This window comes from Chelmon rostratus, chromosome 14 (assembly GCF_017976325.1).
Source record: "Chelmon rostratus isolate fCheRos1 chromosome 14, fCheRos1.pri, whole genome shotgun sequence".
NCBI lineage: Eukaryota > Metazoa > Chordata > Actinopteri > Chaetodontiformes > Chaetodontidae > Chelmon > Chelmon rostratus.
Window position 1 is genome coordinate 10,662,406 of NC_055671.1, and position 21,803 is coordinate 10,684,208.

The following is a 21,803-nucleotide window of genomic DNA, read 5'->3' on the forward strand; positions in this document are numbered from 1 at the left end:
TGCCAGGATCTCTGCATTTTGAATATTTCTCAAATTTATCACAAACGCCACCCAAAACTTCATAGTATCTGTGTTAAGTAGACTATTACAGGTTAATTTTGTGCAGGAAGAGGGTTTTTTTCATTTAAAATCATCTCAGTCCCCAAAATAAACAGAGATAATAATCTGTTAATTCTAGCTATATGTCTACAAGTTTTCTTTTTTACAAGTAGAAGCTGCTGGAATGTATAAGAAACTCACCCCGGTGCCTATCATCTATGTCAAACTACAAACAGAGACACAAATACATGACATAATAACAGGCCTCAAATTTAGATAAAAACAGTATTTAGTTTCCCTGTGAACTTATACTGGTGCTCATCACTTAAATATTGATATCTCTGATTTCCTGTCACTATAAGTTATGACATATAGGATCACTTCAGGCAAAACCATGTACTGTTGATGTGATGTTGTTAATTCACTGTAATGCTACATCTTCACTCCTGTAATGAGTTTTGTCTGCTCGACAAGTTGTTTAAATTCAGTATCTGATAAAAATAAATACAAACAGATTTGTAAGGACTCTCCAGCTTTCATATCAAATTTTCTTTTTTTCATGTTCTTTTAAAGATTTTATCAGGGCAGAGTTTCAACTTTTGGAATACAAAATTCAAAACTAAATCTTTTCTTGATGTTCAGATTTATCTGCCTGCATTCTCCTTCTTTCAGAAATAAATGACTCCGAGTTCATAAGCAGGCGGAGACGACAACCAGAGAACTCGCTGCATTTGCCCTAATTTGCCTATGATGTCATCTTTTTCCTCTATCTCACCTGTGATTGGCTGACTGGCACAGCATCTGCTCAGTCTCATGGCTAGTGCTTCTAGCCCAAGGTGGAGGCCTATCTGAGGCTCTGTGAATCATGGCTGGTTGTCCTGACAACCCCTGTAATGTCGATTCCTTGTCGGAGAGTAATATGGCTGTTCTGTGACAGTGCTCGCTCAAATGGGGAGCCTGATGATTTCAAGAAGACAGTGTCCATTATAATCCTTTATTCACACTAGAAGGTCGCCTTTGAGATGTTTTTAATAAATTGCAATCATATTTTATGAGAGACTCAAGAATAAAATGGAGCTTGGACATAATTTGGATTGAAGAATAAAATAATTATTTGTAAATGTCTGAGATTTGTACGGGCTGTGCAATAATCCAATGCACATCTTTTTTGACAGTATATATTTTTTATCCAGCTTTGCAGGCACGCATGTGTTGCAATAACAAGACCTGATTGAACCCTGTCAACACAGACGGGAAAGAGAAATGCAAACGTAAATTGAGTTCAGCAGTGCCATCTACATCTGAATGTAGAGAAGAGATTTTGCTCTGACTCCTGACGGCAGACACTAAGGATCACTGTACACTTACACAGAGCCGATGAGGCACAGCTGATACAGGAAAGCGTTGAAATGACACAACTCTTAGCCTCTGAGATGCTACACTTTCAGGACATCGACCGCATATTGTATTCAGATCTAACCCTACCATGGGTTTCAGACAGCAGCAACAGCCACTTCATTAATTTTCCATGCTTATGACCTCCATACATGTGACTGTAATTGACTGCAATTATGAATAGTCAGCGTCTCGGTGGGGCTGCCCCAGCAGCCGTTCGGCTGATGGGGAGGAAATACCCTGGACGGGTCAGCTGTCCATCACAGGTCCAACACATGGGCAGACAAACTCTCTCAAACATATAACCACTTGAGGGTCACTGTTAACCTAATCCACATGTCTCTGGACTCAACAGAAACCCATACAAACACAAACGTGCAAAATCCAGCGGGAGGAAGTCGCCCCTGTGAGGTCACACTGAGCCACCATGCTGCCACATCAAGAATCAATCAGTGTTTTGTTTCTCAGACCAAAGCAACCACAGTTCTGGCCAACAGATTTGTGTTTATGACATCGGCAGCATGGTAAATGTCACGGTGAAATGAGCTTTCCTCCATTGTTATAAAGGGCTGTTAGTTCAGTAACTGAAACCCATCTGTTGCTGTGAACAGGGTCAGGCCTGATATTTATGGGGGCCCTTATGAGGCCAGAATAAGGATGCTTCAGTCTTCCTTTAACCTTTCTTTTCGCTTTCATGTTGTAGATTCAAGTAGATTTAACAGTGAAATGAACTAAGGATTATACATTTCACCTGGATTAATGTTCTTAGTCCGCACCATGAGACGAGCAATGTGAAAAAAACAAACTGGGATGGCAACAATGATTAGAAAGGTCGCAGACTCTCTTCTACAACCAGTGTGTGTCCTCTCTCAACCATGTGTGTTGTTGTCGTGTCCTTTAGAAGCACTGAGCTCAAACCTGCTCCCTCATTGTAAGTCACAGGATGCATAAAATCTTTTAATTAAAGGCCGGCTCAACAGACAGTCACATGAAAGAACAAAATCTCTCGTTTACGCACATCACCCCCGTTTGCTTTTATCCAGTCTCACGTCTCTAGCGCTCTCAGCTCCAGCAGATATCGACTGACACAATATTTCTTACGTTCTCCTGAATATGTGATATTTACCCATGAACTTAGTAGATTAATCGGCTACTCAAGGCAGCTCCTTTCCTAAAGCCTGGCAGTGAAAGCTCAGATCAGGAGGCGACAGAACAACCTGCAGCTGCAGTGAGGGGGAGCACGATTTACTAGTATCCATAGGCTGCTGTCAGTGATCAGGTTTATATAATGAATCCTATAAATATCCTCGAAGGCAGAGCACATCTCTGTGGTGACATTTTGTAACAAGCCCTGTCTGGAATTTACTCGTGTTATGAGCAGAGTGGAAAAAATGCTTTTTAAAAATAATCTACATCACCTTCAGACACTAATAATCATAATAATAATAATGACTAATCAGGCAGGTTCCTAAAAAAACATAATGTGGCATCGGGAGCTTTGCAGCAAATTACAAACAAGTGTACATTACATCTAGCGTCATAAAATGAGAATTATGAAAAGAAAAGGCAGGGAAATACGAATCTAGGCTATTACAAAAGGCCAAGCTACAGGTGTGGTTTATGGACAGCAATGTTGGTCCGTCAGTCTGGACTGAAGCTATTGAATGGACTGCCATGAAAGTCTGGACATTCATTGTCCCCTGATGATTAATCCTGTTCCACCAATGCTTTTACTTTTCCAGTGAAATATCTCCACGTGTTCTGGACGGATAGGCACAACATTTCGTACAGATGTTCATGGTTCCTGAATGCTTGACAGCTTTTAGCGAAATGTCTCGACAACAGATACTTCTGTCTCCCTTTACCCATCAACCTCAGCTCAGGTCTTTGTGTTTGGAAGATATCAGCACATGTTAGTGTTCTAACATGATAAATTAGACTGTGCACATGGTGAACATTATACCTGCTAACATCAGCATGTTAGCATTGTCATTGTGAGCATGTTAGCACGCTGATGTTAGCATTTAGCACAAAACACCACTGTGCCTCAGTACAGCTCCACATAGCTGCACGGCTGTAGACTCTTCGTCTCGTTTGTATGTATTTTTGCATATTATGTTTATTTATTAATAGATTCAGCGTGAACCTCTTTTTTAAAAAATGTTGCTTCCAGGGGGAAATGAAATAGCGTGCATTGCTGCAGTGTGTGCTCAACATTTCATAACAGTGAGGCTTTGCAGTCCTGCTCAATCTTTCATCTGCTAGAGAATCCCTTTGGTTTACCAACTCGGCAAGGCCAGCTATAAATTCCACCAACAGATACGTCGCACGCTTTTTGTTCACAGCATGAATGTTTGCAATATAAACGAGAAATTTCATCTCTGCTCGTGTACAGCAGCGTTTCCTAAACATCCCTCCTCGTCCGTCCAGGAAGAACATTTCGTTCTGCAAAATGGAAGGAAGAAATTTGAGATGATAGGTTCTTTGGTGTAGAATCAAATAATCACCGTGCTGGTCAATCACTACTGAATAAACCCTATCAAATTAAGGTTTGGGTTATCATATTATGGTAGAGCTCACTGTGCCTCGGGACCGGAGGCAGAGCGAAGCCTCAGCAAGACATGCAAGCCTCGCAGGAAATGATGATATATGAGAAGCGATGAAGTGCGTAGGTGAATCCCACTGATCTAAACTTCACTTTCTGCGACTGAAATCAATACAATCGCTCACCTCTCACCTGTGCCTGAAATATCTTGTAATAACAACTTAATTCTCTTTTAGTTAACGCCGACATCAGGTAGGAGGGCGCTCTGTCATGATAAGTTTGTTCTCTGCTGGTTTCATACATCAAAGTCTCAAGTATAGTACTCTATAATCTCTTTGGCTAAATCCAAGAATGACAGAAACTGCTTGTTCTGGCCCATTCAAACAGCTACTGTCTGGTGGAGCAAGTCTGTCTATTGCGAGACTCCTATAAACTTCCTCTGCATATGCATTTTTTGCTCTGCAGCCTATAAAAAGACTATAACTTGAAGAGAGTAAGTTATATTGTTTTATAAAAGTGGATATTTGCAGTAATAATGCCAGTAATATTCGCAAAATCAAGCACATTTAAATTGCATTTAAAAGCTACTTTGGATACAACGATCTGACAACATGCTGCACAAAGAATCCACCAGCAAAAAGTATATAAAGCATTTTGCAGTATTTGTCTAAGTGTCCTGATGTCAGCGGCTAAAACAGAAGAGAGAGGGCTGGTATGGACAGTGTATTAAATGCTCTTCATTTTACCACATCAGATTAACTTCTGTAAGCCCTCCACTGGTAACTTGGCATGTAAAAGATAATAGGTCACGCTCATCCATGCTACAGCCACATTCACAAACAGGAAAACTACTTTTTGTGTGCGCTGGCACAGCAGAGATTACCCCCAAAGGAAAATAATCGAGGTTAGTAGGCCTCTATCCTGCTGATTATGGTATTGATAGGTTACCCACGGCCCTAAAAGAGCTCATTAAGTCTGTTCTCCATTTTTCAGTGAAAAATGCTCAACAGTAATGTAAGAGCTGACAGCTGAGCGCAGTAATTACAGATTACAGCGTGGTTTAATGTTGTGCACTTAACACCTTGGCTGTTTTGCCAAGGTTTTAAATGTGGGCTATGTTACGTGTTTTCAACCTGCTTACTCAAAGAGGATGCTAAGGCTAAGAGGGAGCATTTCCTCTAACTCATGCTACAGTATGTTCGGGATCATGAATGCTAGTTTGTGTCATCAAGCATGATTCCTTTATCCACACGCTGTTAATCTGTGGTTATGTGGGGGTGGTGTGTGCGGTCGCGTGTGGACGGGGGTCTTATTGACATTTTGCAGTATCATAGTGTGCTGTGTCTGATGGCTGTGAGGCTGGTATGATGTGTTTAATGAGAAATGAGGATGGCTGTTTCCCTGTAAATCTATTACACGATGTCCTGTGACGCTAAACCATTTTGAGGGCTATGTGCTGATATAACACGATGATATCAAAGCAATATTATTTACACTAGGGGTAGAATCACAACCTGGAAGCAACTCATTCATTTCCCAGAGAAACATATCTATCTGTCCAGGGTAATCCTTGAGTCCACGCTGCAAAATTGTGTAAATGTGTATGAAACCTGGAGACAGTGTGATGATAACAGCCGTAATACAACTATATTGCATAACTTCCTCTTTGCTTTTCTTGCTCTAAACTGATGTACAGTTAGTCACCCTGCTGTACTATTTTGACTATTACAATGCAACTTTCCCCCCTCAACACACTGTAACCTCTTGGTTACAACACAGCCTGCTGAATCCGTTCTTAGGAGAGATCAGAGGATTTTCATTATGACATTTGTGTGACAGTGGAATCTACGATATACAAATCCATCTTACACTTAAATGATCTTAAAGTGAAGCAGCTCCAAACTGATGATCGTGGTAAACTAAGTTGATGGGGGTTGGTAGTATCCATTTAAGACAGCAAATATGTCAGGTATTAGCCGTGTCCATTAAATATTACTATCTCATTTCATTTAAAATGGTGCTGACCGCACAGCTGAGTGTAAAATATGTGAAACTAATAACAAAATAAAGCATAAAAATGACCTGGCTTGACAGTAGCATAATTGTGTAGATCTGTTATGTATGTCAGGAAAGCCACTAAGCACTGATATATATGCAGGGTGATGGATAACAGTCTAAAACCATACAACCAAATAACTCTAATTCTAGATCATTTCAGTGTTCGTGCAGCGTAACAACACGGGTGCATCATTCGGTGTCGCAGAGTGAAACCACACAGTGAACTGATTTGAAACATTTTGCAAGGACATCAGCTCTTGCGCTGCAAAGAAGAAGCTCAGGGACACACCTTTGAATGTAAAGCAGGTGTGGGGGTGGAAAATGAGTGGCCACTGGGGATTAGACAGAGGGGTTTGTGTGAGTGCTTATAAAGGTCAGTTATTATTCAGTTGTTACACAGTATTATAAAAAAGGATGTGCGGGGTCAGTGGCCGGCGGTCAGCGGCATTGGCACCAGTCCAATCCAACAAACTGTAGCACAATTCAACATCATCCAAAACACTTTTTTAAAGCACGATCACTCAAACATTGCAGTGTTTCCTTAATAAAATCAGGTTTGCCTGCTTTTCCTTATTCTCATTAACCTTATCATCATGTTAATATGCAACAGATGCACAAACACTCACGTTGCACCCTGCACTCCCTCATTCACAAACCACAGTGCATCCATATTCACTTTACCTTTGCTGATGGGTTGAATACATAATAAATAAAACTTCTTTCACTCTGCTCACTTGCCTGTCCTCAATCAAGCCTTGTGTCAATACTAATCAGTGCATGGCGGCCTCATACAGGAGCACCTATCAGCTCTCAGAGGGCAACACAACACAAAAAGTCCTATCCATGACAACCCTGGTCTGAACAAGCCCCTCCCACTGACAGCTGGCTTATTGTGTGCCGTGCCTCTGAAGCGGCCTTGTTTCCCTTTGCTTGGGCAGTTCAATAACTAATCTGAATGCAGCCAGCAGCATGAAGCTTTGAAAATGAAGAGGCCAGGCAGGCCCGATGGAAAGTCGTAATCTGCTTGTCAGTGTTGTGCCGGGTAACCGGGAGGTTACCTAGTCAGTTCACATGAGGATTCGTAGGTGGGTCAGAAACGGTGCAAACACCCCAGCTGCATAGCATGATGGAGTTAGAGCAGAATCATATTTCCGTATTTGCTTTGCAGTGAGTTTCTGTGTTTTCCTCGTGAGTGCCCGTGTCCTCAAGACTATTCTTCATGCATTTTAAAAAGGAGGCATTTTTACCAAAAAACGTCCTGGTGGATTAACACCTTTTCTTTTTAGTTATTAAAATTCTAAACCAGCTTTATTCAGCCAAGGGCTCTGCGGTTTAACTCCGGATATTTTCTACGTTGATTTAATTAACAACTTTTCTTTCGATTCCTGCAGAATAATTTGCTCTGTAATCCAATTAGTCACATCAAAGGTTATCGCAGCACGTTTCTTCCCAAGATTGCAAACGACATTTCGATCTGTCATTTCGTCGTCCCCCCCACATTAATGAAAGGACAACTCCGGCTTGCTCCCCGTCCTTCAATTCATTCATCCATCTGTCACATCTCAAGACACCCAATTCTGACCATACGCTGGGTGGGGATGGTGCATGTCAACAAATAGAATTAGCTCAAAGAAGGAACCGTACCCTTGGGTTCAGTGTATGAAGGATATACTGAAGCATCTGAAACCATTTAATGGGCATTAACAGAACTTGTCTCTCTTATAACCCCAATAAAAACCTTTTTATTGTTGACATACTTTCCTGATTTTGTTGTTTTGTGATGTGCTATTAAATTCCAGTTTAATATAAAAAGTGATGGTAGCTTTACTTTGGGCAGATTATGCTGTTTGGAAAGTTTGAATCATCACAGTCTAAACTCTATTCATTTGTTTGTCCACCACACATTATAATCAGATGTTTAATTAATTATGTGTGAGGTTCAGGGCACAACAATCAGTTAAAAGATCACCAGAAATCACAACATCAACATACTCTAGAGAGCACGTTGACCTGCCGATTCATCCCTCAGCCGACGGTTACTGGACAATGACATCATCACACATCAAGTCTGAGCAGCACTTGCAGAACAAACCCTGATGTTACTGCACACAGGGCACGCGAGCAGCCCCCCTCCCTCTGTCACATGCAGGCTAATGAACAGCAGGCTCGTGCTGTTGATGGAGGAGCCTTTTGGGCCACAAGAACCATGTCTGCTCACCACTTTCTGCTTGGACACACGCGAACAATGGGACACGTCTGGAGCGCTTGGGGCCCAAACCCCGAGGAAGGGCAGATGGTGCCCGGGATCGAGGACCGCACCCCCATTAACATGAGAAAAGAGAGGAACAGAGGCGGGGGAACAGGTACCCTCTCTCTATTTTCCTCGTCTATAGAGATTAGAGAGGGGGTGACTCATTTACCCAACAGAGTCTGTGGCACTGGAACCCAATTAGGAGCAGTCTGTCAACTCAACAGCAGAGAATATCAAGTGTGAGCACCCTGGTTGAAAAAACAAAAGTCCCATCAATGGGTGCATTAAAAATGCACAGTGTTTCTTATCCATATGTAAGAGTTCCAGTTCATTGCTTATTTAGGAAAATAAATTTTTCTTGTCCAAAATTAGCTTCCAAGAGTAACTGACTGGACATAATCTTTAACTTACATCATTATGGTTAAGAATGCACAACGTTGTAAAATGTTTTAAAATGTCAGTAGCATTGTTGTGTGCTGCTGTGAATAAGAGCTCGCATGATGGCTCTTTTTTATTCAGTTATAAATTATTCAATTTATATATGCTATAGGATATATATATATATATTTAAATGCCAACAGGTGGCTGAGTCAGTAAAACGTTTTTAATGTGCATGAATCTTCTGATGTAAGTGGACGGACATACTGTGGTTTCACGTTGCTAAGACACATCCGAAGCTGGCCACGGCAACTCCAGGAAAAGCTAGAGTTAAAGCTGCTAGAGTATTTATCCAGTATTATTTGGGAACATGTCTGTTGTTTAGAAGCAAGTCTATCTAGCACCATCTATAAAACAACATTGCATTTCCTAAATGCTTCTGGCCCTTGTCTAGCTAATTCTCATCATCATAAAAGCCCTGAATATCTGGAGAAAGCTGTTGAGCCCAAGAATTCCAGCCTATAGTATCAATAAAGAAGAAACTTTTCTTACAGAGTCCATTAGCTTTTCAAAACAAAAGCTTGCCAGATTCCTTGAGGGTTGGCAGTGTTTTCCTTTCTTTCCACTGGAGGCGCCTTTTACCTAAAAACACAAACACTCCTGTTGCCACAGCTGCAGATGCTGGAGCCGCTCTCTGCGTGGACTGAGGCCATTGTTTTGACTCATTAATCATACCAGCCACAATGTCAGAATTTCTCATGACCATAATACATACCTTTTAAAATGAAATGTCTCCCTTTATCTAAACCAAATTTTAGGGAAAGCTGAAGTGCAACATTTTAAATCTCAATCTGCAGTGATATAATTATGAAATCATCATGATTACCACCACATAGGGTGGTCAAAAAGAGGAGACTAGCGATAAATAGTGAGAGATAATGGAAATACTGATAAAGTTCATGTGCATACAGCTTGTGGTTTACAGCACATCGTTAGGCTCATATTTTGTCTCCCCCTAGTGGCTACTGCGAGGACAGCAAGCATCTCTAGTAAATTCAGGTGCCCTCCTGGTACTGACCACCCTCATCACAGTATCTCTTTACATAATTACTGTGTCCCACATTGACTGAGGAACATTGAGAAAAACTTAAAACTAATTACTTAACTGCAAAGAGTCTGTCCACGACCTCATAATCAGAGCTCCACTTTAAGAAATAAGTGCAGGTAACAGTGGAGCAAGTGAAGTGGTATGCATGTTACTTTCATGCAAAATTATGGTCTAGCTATGCAATTTTATATTTTGAGCAGGGCTGGAAGGGATTTAAATTTATCAAATATGTACTTGATAAGTCAGTAGATTCTATATTAACTTGCATCCATTTCAGAAGGAAAAGTTGCATTGCTGATATAACTGAACTAATCTGTCAAAATTAAAAATGCCTCACAATTGTTCTCCACTTTACTCTCTTTATTCCCCAAATATTTCCACCTGTTTTTCATTCACCTTGTTGAACCACTCAGATATCATATATTATAGCCAAAAACAGCCAGTATCTTAAAAGGGTATAAAGCATGTTGAGTTGGACATGAGATGTGTGAAGGTCATACTGGTATGCATTATTGTAATCTTCACTGACGAGTGCCATTTAAATATTTGCTGTATCTCTATACATACACTTCTAAGATCAGTTTGAGATCATGTGGCATTTTAAAAGAATAGTGTAAACCTTTCATTCCAGGTTAAGAATCAGCTCACAGTGACAGGGTGAGTCAAATAAAAGCTCTGAGCCATCTAGAGACTTTGTTTGGCTTGAGCAGCACTCGCCAATTTGCTGGCCCAAAGCAGGACCTCTGTGTATCTGCAACACCAGCTTTTATCAAACCCTGCCAAATGCTGCAATGTTGAATGACCACAATTATGTGAAGATGGAAGTGACAAGAAGCTGCCCTGCAACCTAAGCAAAATTCCCTCTTAGTTCACATCCAGAGCTCTAATTTCAAGCTTACTGCAGACACTGGCTAAGGGAGCAATGACAGGGTGAGCAAGCCTACCTTGAAAATTGCAGCCTTGAAGGTGACTGCGAAGGTGTCATCAAAGCCAGCCGAAGCACCAACAACTGGCCTGATGATTGGAGCCATGGCCGTGATGCTGCAGACAACGATTCTGTGAGCAATCTTACCATGAGGCCGAAGTTGCATTCGCATTGCACACCTCCACAATACATAGGTCACTCCTCCATCTGTGCAGAGAGAAGACAAAAGCGTAAATAAGACGGGGGTATATTTTGAGGATTGAACTGCAAGAGCCTGCAATCATTCTGTTTCACTACGGCAGCTCAAGACACTGAGGAATAAAATCCTAGCCCTCATTTCCGCACAATTCATTTATTAATAAACACTAGAAATGACAGGTATTGTGGAACAACTCTTGGTTGTTAAATAATCTACACTTTTGAATTTTACACATCAATATGTTTGATGAAAAATATTTATTTGTTAAAGTCTGAGAAGGACTTGGCTGCATACATGAAGGTTTTGCAGTATGTTAATGGGAATATTCAGGAAGAAAGTGTTCCTGAAGACATAAATTGCATGTTTTAAAACCATACAGTGATAATCATATTTTGAGCTGAAAATATATCAGAAGTAAAACAGGCCTACAGCTGCAACAATTAGTCGATATATCCACTGATATATAAGTGAACCAATGCTAAACATTGACAGTTAGCACCGTTTCTGTATATGAGGATTTGCAGCTGTTCTCTGTTGTTGTTTTTCAATCATTGTAAGTTTACGACTGTTCATTTTCTGACCGATTAACTGATTCATTTCAACAACTGATTTCTTAATCGATAAGGAGACCAGCGTGTAGTTGCAGCGCAGCGGGAGGATCAGCGCGGCTCATTATCATATCCTGAAGACGGACTTCTCCTCCCAGTCAGAGATCTCCGCCCCAGTCATCTTGGGCTGCTGCTCGGAGCCCGGATGCGCCGCCATGCCGACTCTATCAGCGAATGGAATAATTTATTCACCAACCTGCCTGACGCTGGGCGACTAGGAGTTCACCGAACAAGTCGACGAGACAGTTTGGAGGGCAGAGGAGGCTTTGTGGCGGACGGAACAGCACGGACTGTCCTGCGCCGTGTTCAGCTGCGCGTTTGTGTCGCTTGCCACCGTTGTGTTGATGTAGGGACACTTGTGTGCTAGCTACGCTAACGTTAGCTCGAGTCGAGAGAGTGCGCGGCAGTGACAGTCCGGCCGGAGGCGGGGGGGAACTGTGAGGTGAGACTGTTACTTTGATGGTGACTACACTGTTGAGTGCACGCGAATAGGTGGCCATCTGGGGGATAGTATCACTTTCCTAAACGTGAGTCGGGATTTTAAAGGGGTTCAGGCGGCAGCATATCGCGGTGGGTACTTGACTGTTTGTCTAGTAACGCTTTTTGGCCGGAGTGGAGCGGAACGTTTAGTCGACGTTTCAGTCTTCTGGCCCGCGATAGAGAAGCTAGGAGCTAGCTTGCTAACTGGATAACTGTTTAACACAGGCACTCCTAAACTTTTCAGTTCAGTAACCCCCGAGTAGACATGCTTCAGATGTCAAATACCCAGTCTGATAATGATATGATAATAGTCCTAGAGACTGTGCAGCTGAATGGAGAATTTTTTATTATTGGAGCACTTAGGAAATGACAGTGGGAAGTAAAGGGTTATCTGGTGCATCCTCTTCTGTAAATACAAAGTGATTGACCAAGACATGAACTCAGACTGACCCTTGTTTTTTAGATGCACATTGGAGATGCAGGTCCCTGGATTTAAGCACAACTTTAGTTTTAGTTTTGTTGGTCTTTTAGGCTTGTATAAGTGACTTTACTTTGCAGTTGTGAATCTGTGTTTGCAGCAATAGGGAGAAGGCTTCATATTAGCTAGTGGAGTATTTCAAAGTTTTTTATTTGACTTCCAGATCCTGAAGAATTTCCATGTCTGCATCAGCTCCGGAAACCAAGAGAGATGTCTGTTGATGAGGATACTGTCAAAACTGGCAGTCCGCAGGCCAGCTCAACGTCATCCCTGCAGCTCTCAGAATGTACTGGAGGTTACAACACTATATCTGTAATGGTGGAGGGCACCGCCGCCACCCCTGATTTTGCGGCTGCTTGTCCAGTCCCAGGCACGGCAGCCTCACCAAAACACACCAGCACGACTGACAAGCTTACCCACTCAGATGACAGCGGACAGAGGGCCAGAGGGAGCGAGGATAACATCAATCGCAGGAACAGCTTTCATCATTCCAAACAACAGCAACAAACGAAACTCACAAAGCGCCGCAACACATCAAATTCTAGTTTCAAGCACCCGACATCTGGCAAGAGGAGACGAAGGGCCAACTCTGAGAGTGACTCTGTCCTGCCTACCAACTTCCTCCTGGGTGGGAACATTTTTGACCCACTGAACCTTAACAGCCTGCTGGATGAGGAGGTCAATAAGGCACTGAATGCAGAGACACCCAAATCTTCCCCACTGCCTGCTAAGAGCCGAGACCCTGTAGAGATCCTCATCCCCAGAGACATCACAGATCCCCTGAACCTGAACAGTGGCATAGCAGACAGCAGCTTTTTAGTGTCCCCCTATAAGAGTGGTGGCAGGAAGAGACACCGCAACAGACACCATGGAGGGGGAGGAGGCGGCGGTGGTGGAGTTGGTGGTGGTAGTGGGATTTCAGCCACGCAGGTCAGCGTCTCAGAATCAGGAAAAAGTGAGGTTAAAAGCACCTCCACACAATTTCCAGGTATGTTGGCCTCGTGTTCTGCACTAGATGTCTCCAAAGAGTCCAGTTTCCCCAGTGCTACAAGCGATTCCCATGACCACTCAGCTGACAACTCAGCCGGCTGCAAGGAGGAGGTAGCATCTGTATCTATGGAGGATTCCACTTCCTCCATATCGGGGGGACCAAACCAGCACTCGAGCAGACGCAAGCGTAGGCGCAACTCTGGCAAAATGGAGCCCCCTGTGACCCATTCTACACCCATTGGAAAATCAGGATCTGGAGACAGGAGTTTTGGTACAGGGGGACCGAGGAATTCTCAGTCCTTCCACACACCTAGGAGCGGGCCCAAAACAGGGCCAGGAGGTCGCCAACACCGGCAGCCCCACAGCCAGGTGAAGGAGCAACAGAAGACAAAGTTCCAGTATGGGAACTACAACAAGTATTATGGCTACCGCAACCCAGGCATTAGTGAAGACCCACGCATGCGTGTGCTCCGTCCAGAATGGTTTGAAGGTAAAGACGTTTTGGATTTGGGCTGCAATGCAGGCCACCTAACACTCTATATTGCCAAAATGCTAAGACCTGCCCACATATTGGGCCTGGATATTGACAGTGGTCTGGTACATGCAGCCCGTAAGAACATCAGACATTATCTGTCTGAACTGCAGACCCAAGAGGCCAGGCGCGCGATGCAGAGCACTAAACGGGAGGAGAGGAATGGAAATGAGAGTCACACAGACAAGAAGCACAATGAGGCCGATGAAAATGGGAAACCAGTGGAAGGAGAAAGTGGCCCTGCAGAGGCTGTAAATGACAATGACTCCTGTCACGCAGATGAGACAGGGACCCAGAGGCAGGATGGCAAAACTGAGGAAATGGAGCAGGGAGATTGCGATTCACCCCCTGCTGATCACTCTGTGAGCTGCTCTTTTCCTGTGTCCCTACGGATCTCCAGGGGGCCCATCGCTGCTCCTCCACTATTAGAAACATCCACCACTCGGCCCGGGGAGTTCCCCTCAAATGTGTCCTTCATCAAGGTAAGACCGCATTCTCTGTGTGAACAATTGGTGGCGGCATGTGTGAGGTTGCCACATTACTGCATTTTGGGAGACTAGATTAAGGTCAAAACTAAATCTGTATTTCACGATTAGACAGCGGCTGCATTATTCATGAAGACGAGGGTGAACAGTATGATGTAAAGAAACAAGCCCTTTTCCATTGTAAAACATTTTAAGAAGCACCCATGAACAGTTATCAGGAGAGAGGCTGCATGTTACAGGTAACACTCTGAGGTCTGCCTGACTTCACAAGAGGACTTGATATAAATTGTGCGACCATTTGTTCTCCCTGGAAACTGATTATGATAATCGTCTTGCCTCTAAACTAGAGATGGCATTGTTGCAGCACAGTCAGTTCCATTATGGCTAAGATCAAACATGTAGGTTTCAACAAAGTTTCAACAACTGAAACCTGATTAAATTTTAATCGAACTGTTGTTTTCCATTTAATGGTGTACTAAACAGGGATTGTCTATGGTTGGTAAACGCAATATTCAGGCTTGGCCCCTCCTCCCTGGCTTAACGCCACCAGAAGTGCTCTGCCTGCACAACCACTGAAAGCTATTATTGTAGCAACATCACATTCGTTGTAATGGAAAAGGTGATACTTGAACAAGCTACTTTAGCTAACCGCCCACACCTGTCTAACAGAAAACAGGCCAACTCTGCGTCCCTCTTCATCCCCATCCTCTCTGTCAGTGCCCACCAGCGGGTGAAAGCCAACCCCAGAGTAACTCTCATTCTGGAACGAGCTTTGGCGTCTTGGCATTTTGCCTTGCTATATTTTCAGATTCGTGCTTCGGGTCCACACCTTTCTGTGAAGTTGTGACTTGGGTTGCGGCAGAATATGAAAATTGACAGCTATCATACCATGTACATTTGCTCATCTGAATTCTACCATATTAGTGTTATCAAAAAAATCAAGTGTATATCAAGCTTCAATATTTTTTTCAATTAAGAAAGCGTTTGTTTACCAAAAAACTCCTGTTTTCATCCCTTTGAGCGTCATTGTAACGGATAATAATAATAATACTTAATTGTTTAATTTGTTAATGATACCTTGAAAACATAATATTTTCTAAGACAGTTATTGTACCATGAAAATGCCTTTGCAACCCTAGTTCTGACTTCATCTGCATGCTGTTATAGGCTGGGGGCTACACACCCCAGCCCAGGATCATCCTGCACAAGGCAAAATAAGAAAATCAGAGAATTCAGGCAGAGGGCAGATAAATGCACCACCACACCCCTCTAGTTGGTCATAAGTTATGATAGAGAGGGATTGCTTTTGTATGAGTCAATTTGTTGTTTTTAAGGAAAATCCTGCATATAGCTTTAACAGGAAAATAAAGCAATCACATTGGCCAGAATTCTCAGTCAGTTATCTTGAGTTCATCAGACTGTGAGAATGGAGGAATTCCCATTAATTTGTCCTCCCTCAATGTGTGTGTTTGTAATCAGAGGCTTACTATTCTCTGAAGCTGCCATTGATGTTGGGAACTGAAACATCAACAGCAAAGAGGAAGCATTCTGTCCTTGTCACCACACTGATGTTGCGATGTGGCTGGCAGCGTTTCTAATGGCATCAGCCTATCATGTGCCACCCTTGGTTGAGAATTTGACAAATATTGCAACAGCTTTTCTGTTATGAGCGTTAAAGGGTTTATTCTTGTAATTTTTGTCAAAGTATCTTCACTGGCCTTGTGCCTTACAGGCGTTGTGTAGGCAGCTACATGAATTGGTTAGATGCAGAAACCGTACTGTTTCTGAATGAAATCAATAACTGCCTCCTCCCTGCTATGAGCATTAGAGATAATGGCAGTGCAGCACAGAGCTTATCCTGTAAATGAGTGAAAAGCCTTAAGACGAGCATCTGAGCCCCCACACCACAATTCCGCCCCACACAATACAAAGTGGATTTGAGAGAGGAATATCAGGCTGCCTGTTGTTTGCTGGACAAACCTACCCTGGTATCAAGGTGGAGTGTGGACATTTGTAGCGAGGCATATGTGATTTAGCAGTTTTTTTTTTTGTTTGTTTGTTTTTTTCTCCTTATTGCTAAATGTTCATCAGCTCCCAAATGATAACATTACCAAACATAGCTTCAGTGACAAGGAGGACAATCTTGACCCTTTATAACCTTTCTTGCATGTGTGAATCCAATCCCCTGCTATTGCTGCCAACACCTGTGCTTCTCCTGATAAGACATTTCAAAAATATCTGCTGTGAAGGTCCTTTCTGATCAGCTTATCTAAACTCTCCTAACTGTCCTTAGAGCCGCTTGATTATGGAAAAAATCATAATCAAGATTATTGAGGTCACGATTATTTAACATGATCACCCATTGACTTTGGAAACATTACACATTTACTGAACTTTTAAAAAGCTTGTATTTTTAACAGTGGATTTCCTTGAACTTTAGATATAATTCATAATCAAATAGGAAATAAATGTCTTAACAACAATAAGACATATTTGATATATGATGTGTATTAAAATGCTGTGAATGATGGCTGAAATGCCACTCTAGTCCTTTCTTGTTGCTCAAACCACTGGTACCGGCTGGCTTGACCGGGTTTTCGAAAGCGACAGTTTAAATGACGGGATTGAACTGAACATGCCACAGCCTGAGAGTGAGTTTGGGCTTTTGGGGAGGGGTGAAGCACACCCCTTTCCTTTACAGCGGTGCGCTGGATGTCCAGCAAAAGACAAACCAAGAGAATTTGACTTGATTATCTTGTTTTGATAATCGTTTGGAGCCAAAATTGTAATAAAAATGAAATTTGAGTAATCGCTCAGCTGCTTTGTCTCACTCAGCAGCAGTCATGTATATCACTCCATGCTTGGCTCTGACTTCTCTATCTGGCAGTAATACTATAATCAGGAATATCTGTGTGCCGTAACCTGGGGCACTGTGACCCTTTGCCCTCTACGTTCTTAACAGTCAGTTGCTTATAATGTTTGCATTCATTGATGTAAACTTCTTGTGCTGTTGCACTCCTCTGCTATGCAGGGGCTCCAAGTAATGATCCTTCAACATTGATGAATTGTTTTTTTCCTGTATAATGTTAGGGAGTAATAACAATGGTGCAAAGCAGAGAAAAGCTTTGTGTGTCCACATTTGAGAAGTGGGAGCCAGCTTAAGTTTGGCACAGTTACTTGATAGATGACTTGAAGTGATGAATCGATTATTATTATAGCAGATTCCTCTCGGGACTTCTCTCCACACAAGTCATCATATTTATTTTAAACCATTTGAAGTCAAATTGTTTCGTAGAGCAGCAGTGAAGCTTGGTGGCTATCCCTCCTCCTCTATTGCTCCTGTGTTTGTGTGTGTGTTGCACAACAAGAGCCAACAGTCAGCATCACACATGTTTTTTAGTATTTGGTTTAGTAAATGATTACAAGATGCATTTTAAAATCTTGTGTGTAGCATCTCAGTGTCACAGACACTATTTTAATTGTTTTTTTTTTTATGCATCCTCTTTCCAGCACCTAAAAATAATCCCTCTGTCAGCATTAGGGTTTCTCAGTCTGACCTGAAGCTTGCCTGATAAGCAGGTGATGATTTGTGGATGAGTGGGTCGACCTGCACATCACCCACCTGTCAAAGTTAAAAGATGCCCTGTCAAGGCCCTGTTTTTCTCACTAGCCCTCTTCTTTTCTTTAGGCCAATTATGTGCTGGAGAACGATAATCTTCTTTTGACTCAGCGGCCAGAGTACGACGTGATCATGTGCCTGAGCGTTACCAAATGGGTTCACCTGAACTGGGGAGACAGTGGCCTGAAGCGGCTCTTCAAGAGAGTCTACAGGCATCTCCGTCCTGGGGGCATGTTCATCCTGGAGCCGCAGCCGTGGGAGTCCTATGTGAGGAGGAAGAAGCTGACGGTAAGAAACTGAGAGGACAGGGCTGCTGTGGTGCAAGACGTGACTGTTGTAGCAGAGCCAGAAGAGCTGGAATTTGCCAGATGCACTGAGTGATTTTTAAGCTTTTTAAGAAATACTGTTTTTCTCTCTCACTTGACAGGATAATATTAGCAGGAATTATCACAACATCCACCTCAGACCTGACCAGTTTTCATCATACCTTACAACAGAGGTGGGCTTCACCAGTTTTGAGTACCTTGGGACCCCCAAGTGTTCAATAAGAGGTAATTCACTTATTTGTCAGAACAAGTTCATGCATCCCATGTTATTCACCACTGTAGTCTGATGACATGTTCATGTTTTCATCACAATAGGTTTTCAGAGGCCAATCTACTTGTTTCACAAATGACCGCTCCTGCCTTGAAGATCTTTGAATGTGAGTAGCCTGAACCACCACCAGGCACGTGGGCCAGCCCGCTGCTCCGGACCACGAGGAATCCTCTTAATCCTTATTGGTTACTCCAGCTGCTCAGCTACCCTGAAGAGGAAATTCAGAAAGGAGACTGGGACCAAAAGTGGAATTAATTCTGTAAAGATGAGATCTGTCGAGAAGAGGCACCTGTCAGAACCCTGTGGGACTACGAATTGTTAAAGTATGGTGTGAACTCAGACAGGACTCCAAACGTGGCAGACTCTGGAAGATGTGCTCATTTGATCATTTCCTTGGACTATCCTAGTGCTAATGATGCCTCAGTTTGATGCACGGCCATAACATTTGTTTGAATATCTTTGGCCATATATCTCTACTTTCATAACTTTGTTCCGTGCCACCACGTCACCATACATACATTATACGTATTAGGGTTGGGCAATAGGGCAGACAGAATTGGTCACCATCACCACTTTCACTGGCGAATCAGGGTGCATTGACCACATTAGCGCCATGTGACCAACTGTGTGTTGCATCTGCACAGCTGCAGTATACCACTGGATTACAAAGCCATTGTCAGATCATACTGACATGACGTCTCCTGAAAAGCCACACTGGAGTGCAGGTAATATGTTTTATGCTGTGTAAGCGATCAGCGAGTGAAGCCACATGTTGCCGGCTCCATCGCAGCTACCGATGGCAAAGAAATTGTTCTTAGTGGGTCAGTATTTGCATCATGTTTGCAGCCTTGAATCCTGAAAGGCAAATGAATGCACATATTGTGGTGAATTTATGACAGCCAAACAAATTCCACCAGCCATAGCTTGTTTGTCGCTAATAGCTGATGCATCTGTCCCATCTCCCAACCCTAATATATGGTTTGTTTCGTCATTATTTTGCAAAATAGGCCTAAGAGCTGAATTGAACATAGCTGTGAAAATGTGCACATTTTGAAATGATCAATATGAAAAAGCTCCTAAATTGCACAAACCTAAGAGCCTATGAAGTGAAAGGTGTCTAAGTGATAAAGACTAAATGACAGATGAGTCTTTATGACAGAGGTGCACTCAGAACAGCAAAAGCAGCAAAGATCCAGTGAAATAGTGATGTAGTGATAGTGATGTTTTCAAGGTATCATCTTTTTTTTTTTTTTTTTTTTTTTTTTTAAGTAACAGTCAATTCTTTAAAGCTGTCCCAATGAACGAGGATGCAGTCATCAATATTAGATTCTGTCATTATAACATGGAGCTACCACAGCTACCACTGGGAAGAGTAATTGGTACGGTGCCTCAAAGCTGACATCAGTTTAAATGTTTAAAAAAAATTGAAGAAATGAGAGAGCCTGTTTTGAGTGTAAACTTTCTGCAAACCTTCAGGCACGTGTTATTTACTTGAAAGATTGAACCGTTCAGGAAGCAACAAATCACTTCATGGGTTCTTTAAGCCTTTTTGATGCTCCATCCTAATGGTAGGGGGCACATTTGAGCCATGATGACACCCAGGTGTTGGCCCAGCTCAGAATAATTCAGAACAGAGACTATTTTGCAAGGTAGATCTGTAGCATGCAGTGATCTATTTTTTTCTAATGACAGTTAAGCCATAGCCCTCCCTTATGTTTACAGTGTCCTCCATGAGGTGCTGACTGAGAGTATAATTGAGTGTAAAATTGAAAGCAGAGGCCTGTTATTGCTACAGCGTTTTCACTGCTGTATAAATGTGACACACACATAGTTGTGTGTGGTGTGATCATCACTAGTGGACAGGCATTAATTCAAGCAGCATCAGAATCACATGTTATGCTTTTCCAGCTCCTGAGTTACACTGAACAAAAACTTACATTTGTAGGAAATGGATTGTTTCTAAAAGCACTGAAATATCTATATGACTTTTTACCAAATCTAAATACTAACATGCTGTTTGTATTGAAGCGCTGCCAAAATGTTTAAAAATGGGTCTTTTGCGCTCAGATTTGACAAAAATATTCCATTATCAACTTAGTCTGGCCTGATGAGGACAGTTATGAGTTACAGGTAGTCAGTCTTTGTGATTGTATCTTTATTGGTGTGCACTGAGCGCCGCTCATCTACATCCTTTCATTCTGTGGCTGGGACAGAAAATCTTCCTTTTTTTGTGACTGATTCAACTACGATAGGACACGATGGATGATACATATTTTTGTTTTAGTAAATGATTGATGTAAATACGTTTGCAAATTTTGTTTGACTGTTGTCTATTAAGTTCACAACTGCTTTTGTCATTTTCCAGTGTATTTTTTTTTTTGTCTTGTTTTCAGATGTTTGCTGCCAAGTTGTGAGTGAGTCACAGGTTTTTGTCCTAAATCGGATCGCTAATCCAACTCTGTAACAACAAATGAATATGTACATTGCAAAGTTCTGATGTGTTTGCTTTGTTCTGTCCTGGCAGGCACATGGATTGTTAGATTGGCTCTATTTTTTTATAAACAGTTTGAAAGGAGTGTTGTTGTCAATGCACTCTCATTTCACTTTATTTGATATGTTAGAGACATTTTAAAATTCTTCAAAATCGAAAAGATTTGAATACTTTTTCCGTCAAACTTTTTATAACAAGTTGTGGAACACTGACTAACCTATTAAATGAAGCTTCAGGTCACATTTTGAATTGAAAGTGAATTGGCCTCGACCTCAGTCGGCCCATCAGACGCAGGGCACCAAATCACACCTTTCTCCGAAGCTAAGACAATCACATTCTCAGGCTTAGATCTGCTGTAATTTCATGGGCATTTTGCTTTGTGCATTATTAACAATGGTTTTCCTTCTTGCAGGTCACATATGAAGATTTTATTTGAAAAACAAATTGTTTAATAGTAATTTGTGCGCTGCCATTAGTGTTAAAGAAAGCACCTTACTGTCTCAGCAGCTGCATCTTACACATCTGAACCCAGTCAGCCTGATCTGAGTCCAGGCAATCAAGCTAAAGCTTGTCTTTGCAAGAGGTGTGAAACTGAATGTTGTCATATACAGTGCTCTATAAACTG

The 21,803-nt window shown here is 42.2% G+C and overlaps 1 protein-coding gene across 2 annotated transcripts; it reads left to right on the forward strand.

Moving 5' to 3' along the window:
- The first annotated feature begins 11,669 nt into the window (after positions 1–11,669).
- On the forward strand, positions 11,670–21,262 carry LOC121617780 (7SK snRNA methylphosphate capping enzyme-like). 2 transcript variants are annotated; one of them, XM_041953010.1, is made up of 5 exons: positions 11,670–11,948; positions 12,628–14,468; positions 18,160–18,378; positions 18,518–18,641; positions 18,732–21,262. In XM_041953010.1, exons 2-5 carry the CDS (start codon positions 12,675–12,677, stop codon positions 18,764–18,766), a joined length of 2,172 nt encoding a protein of 723 aa, XP_041808944.1. In that variant the 5' UTR covers positions 11,670–11,948; positions 12,628–12,674; the 3' UTR covers positions 18,767–21,262. The 2 variants fall into 2 exon arrangements, with proteins under 2 accessions (XP_041808944.1, XP_041808945.1); XM_041953011.1 differs by lacking the exon at positions 11,670–11,948 and adding an exon at positions 11,991–12,033.
- The last annotated feature ends 541 nt before the right edge of the window (positions 21,263–21,803 follow it).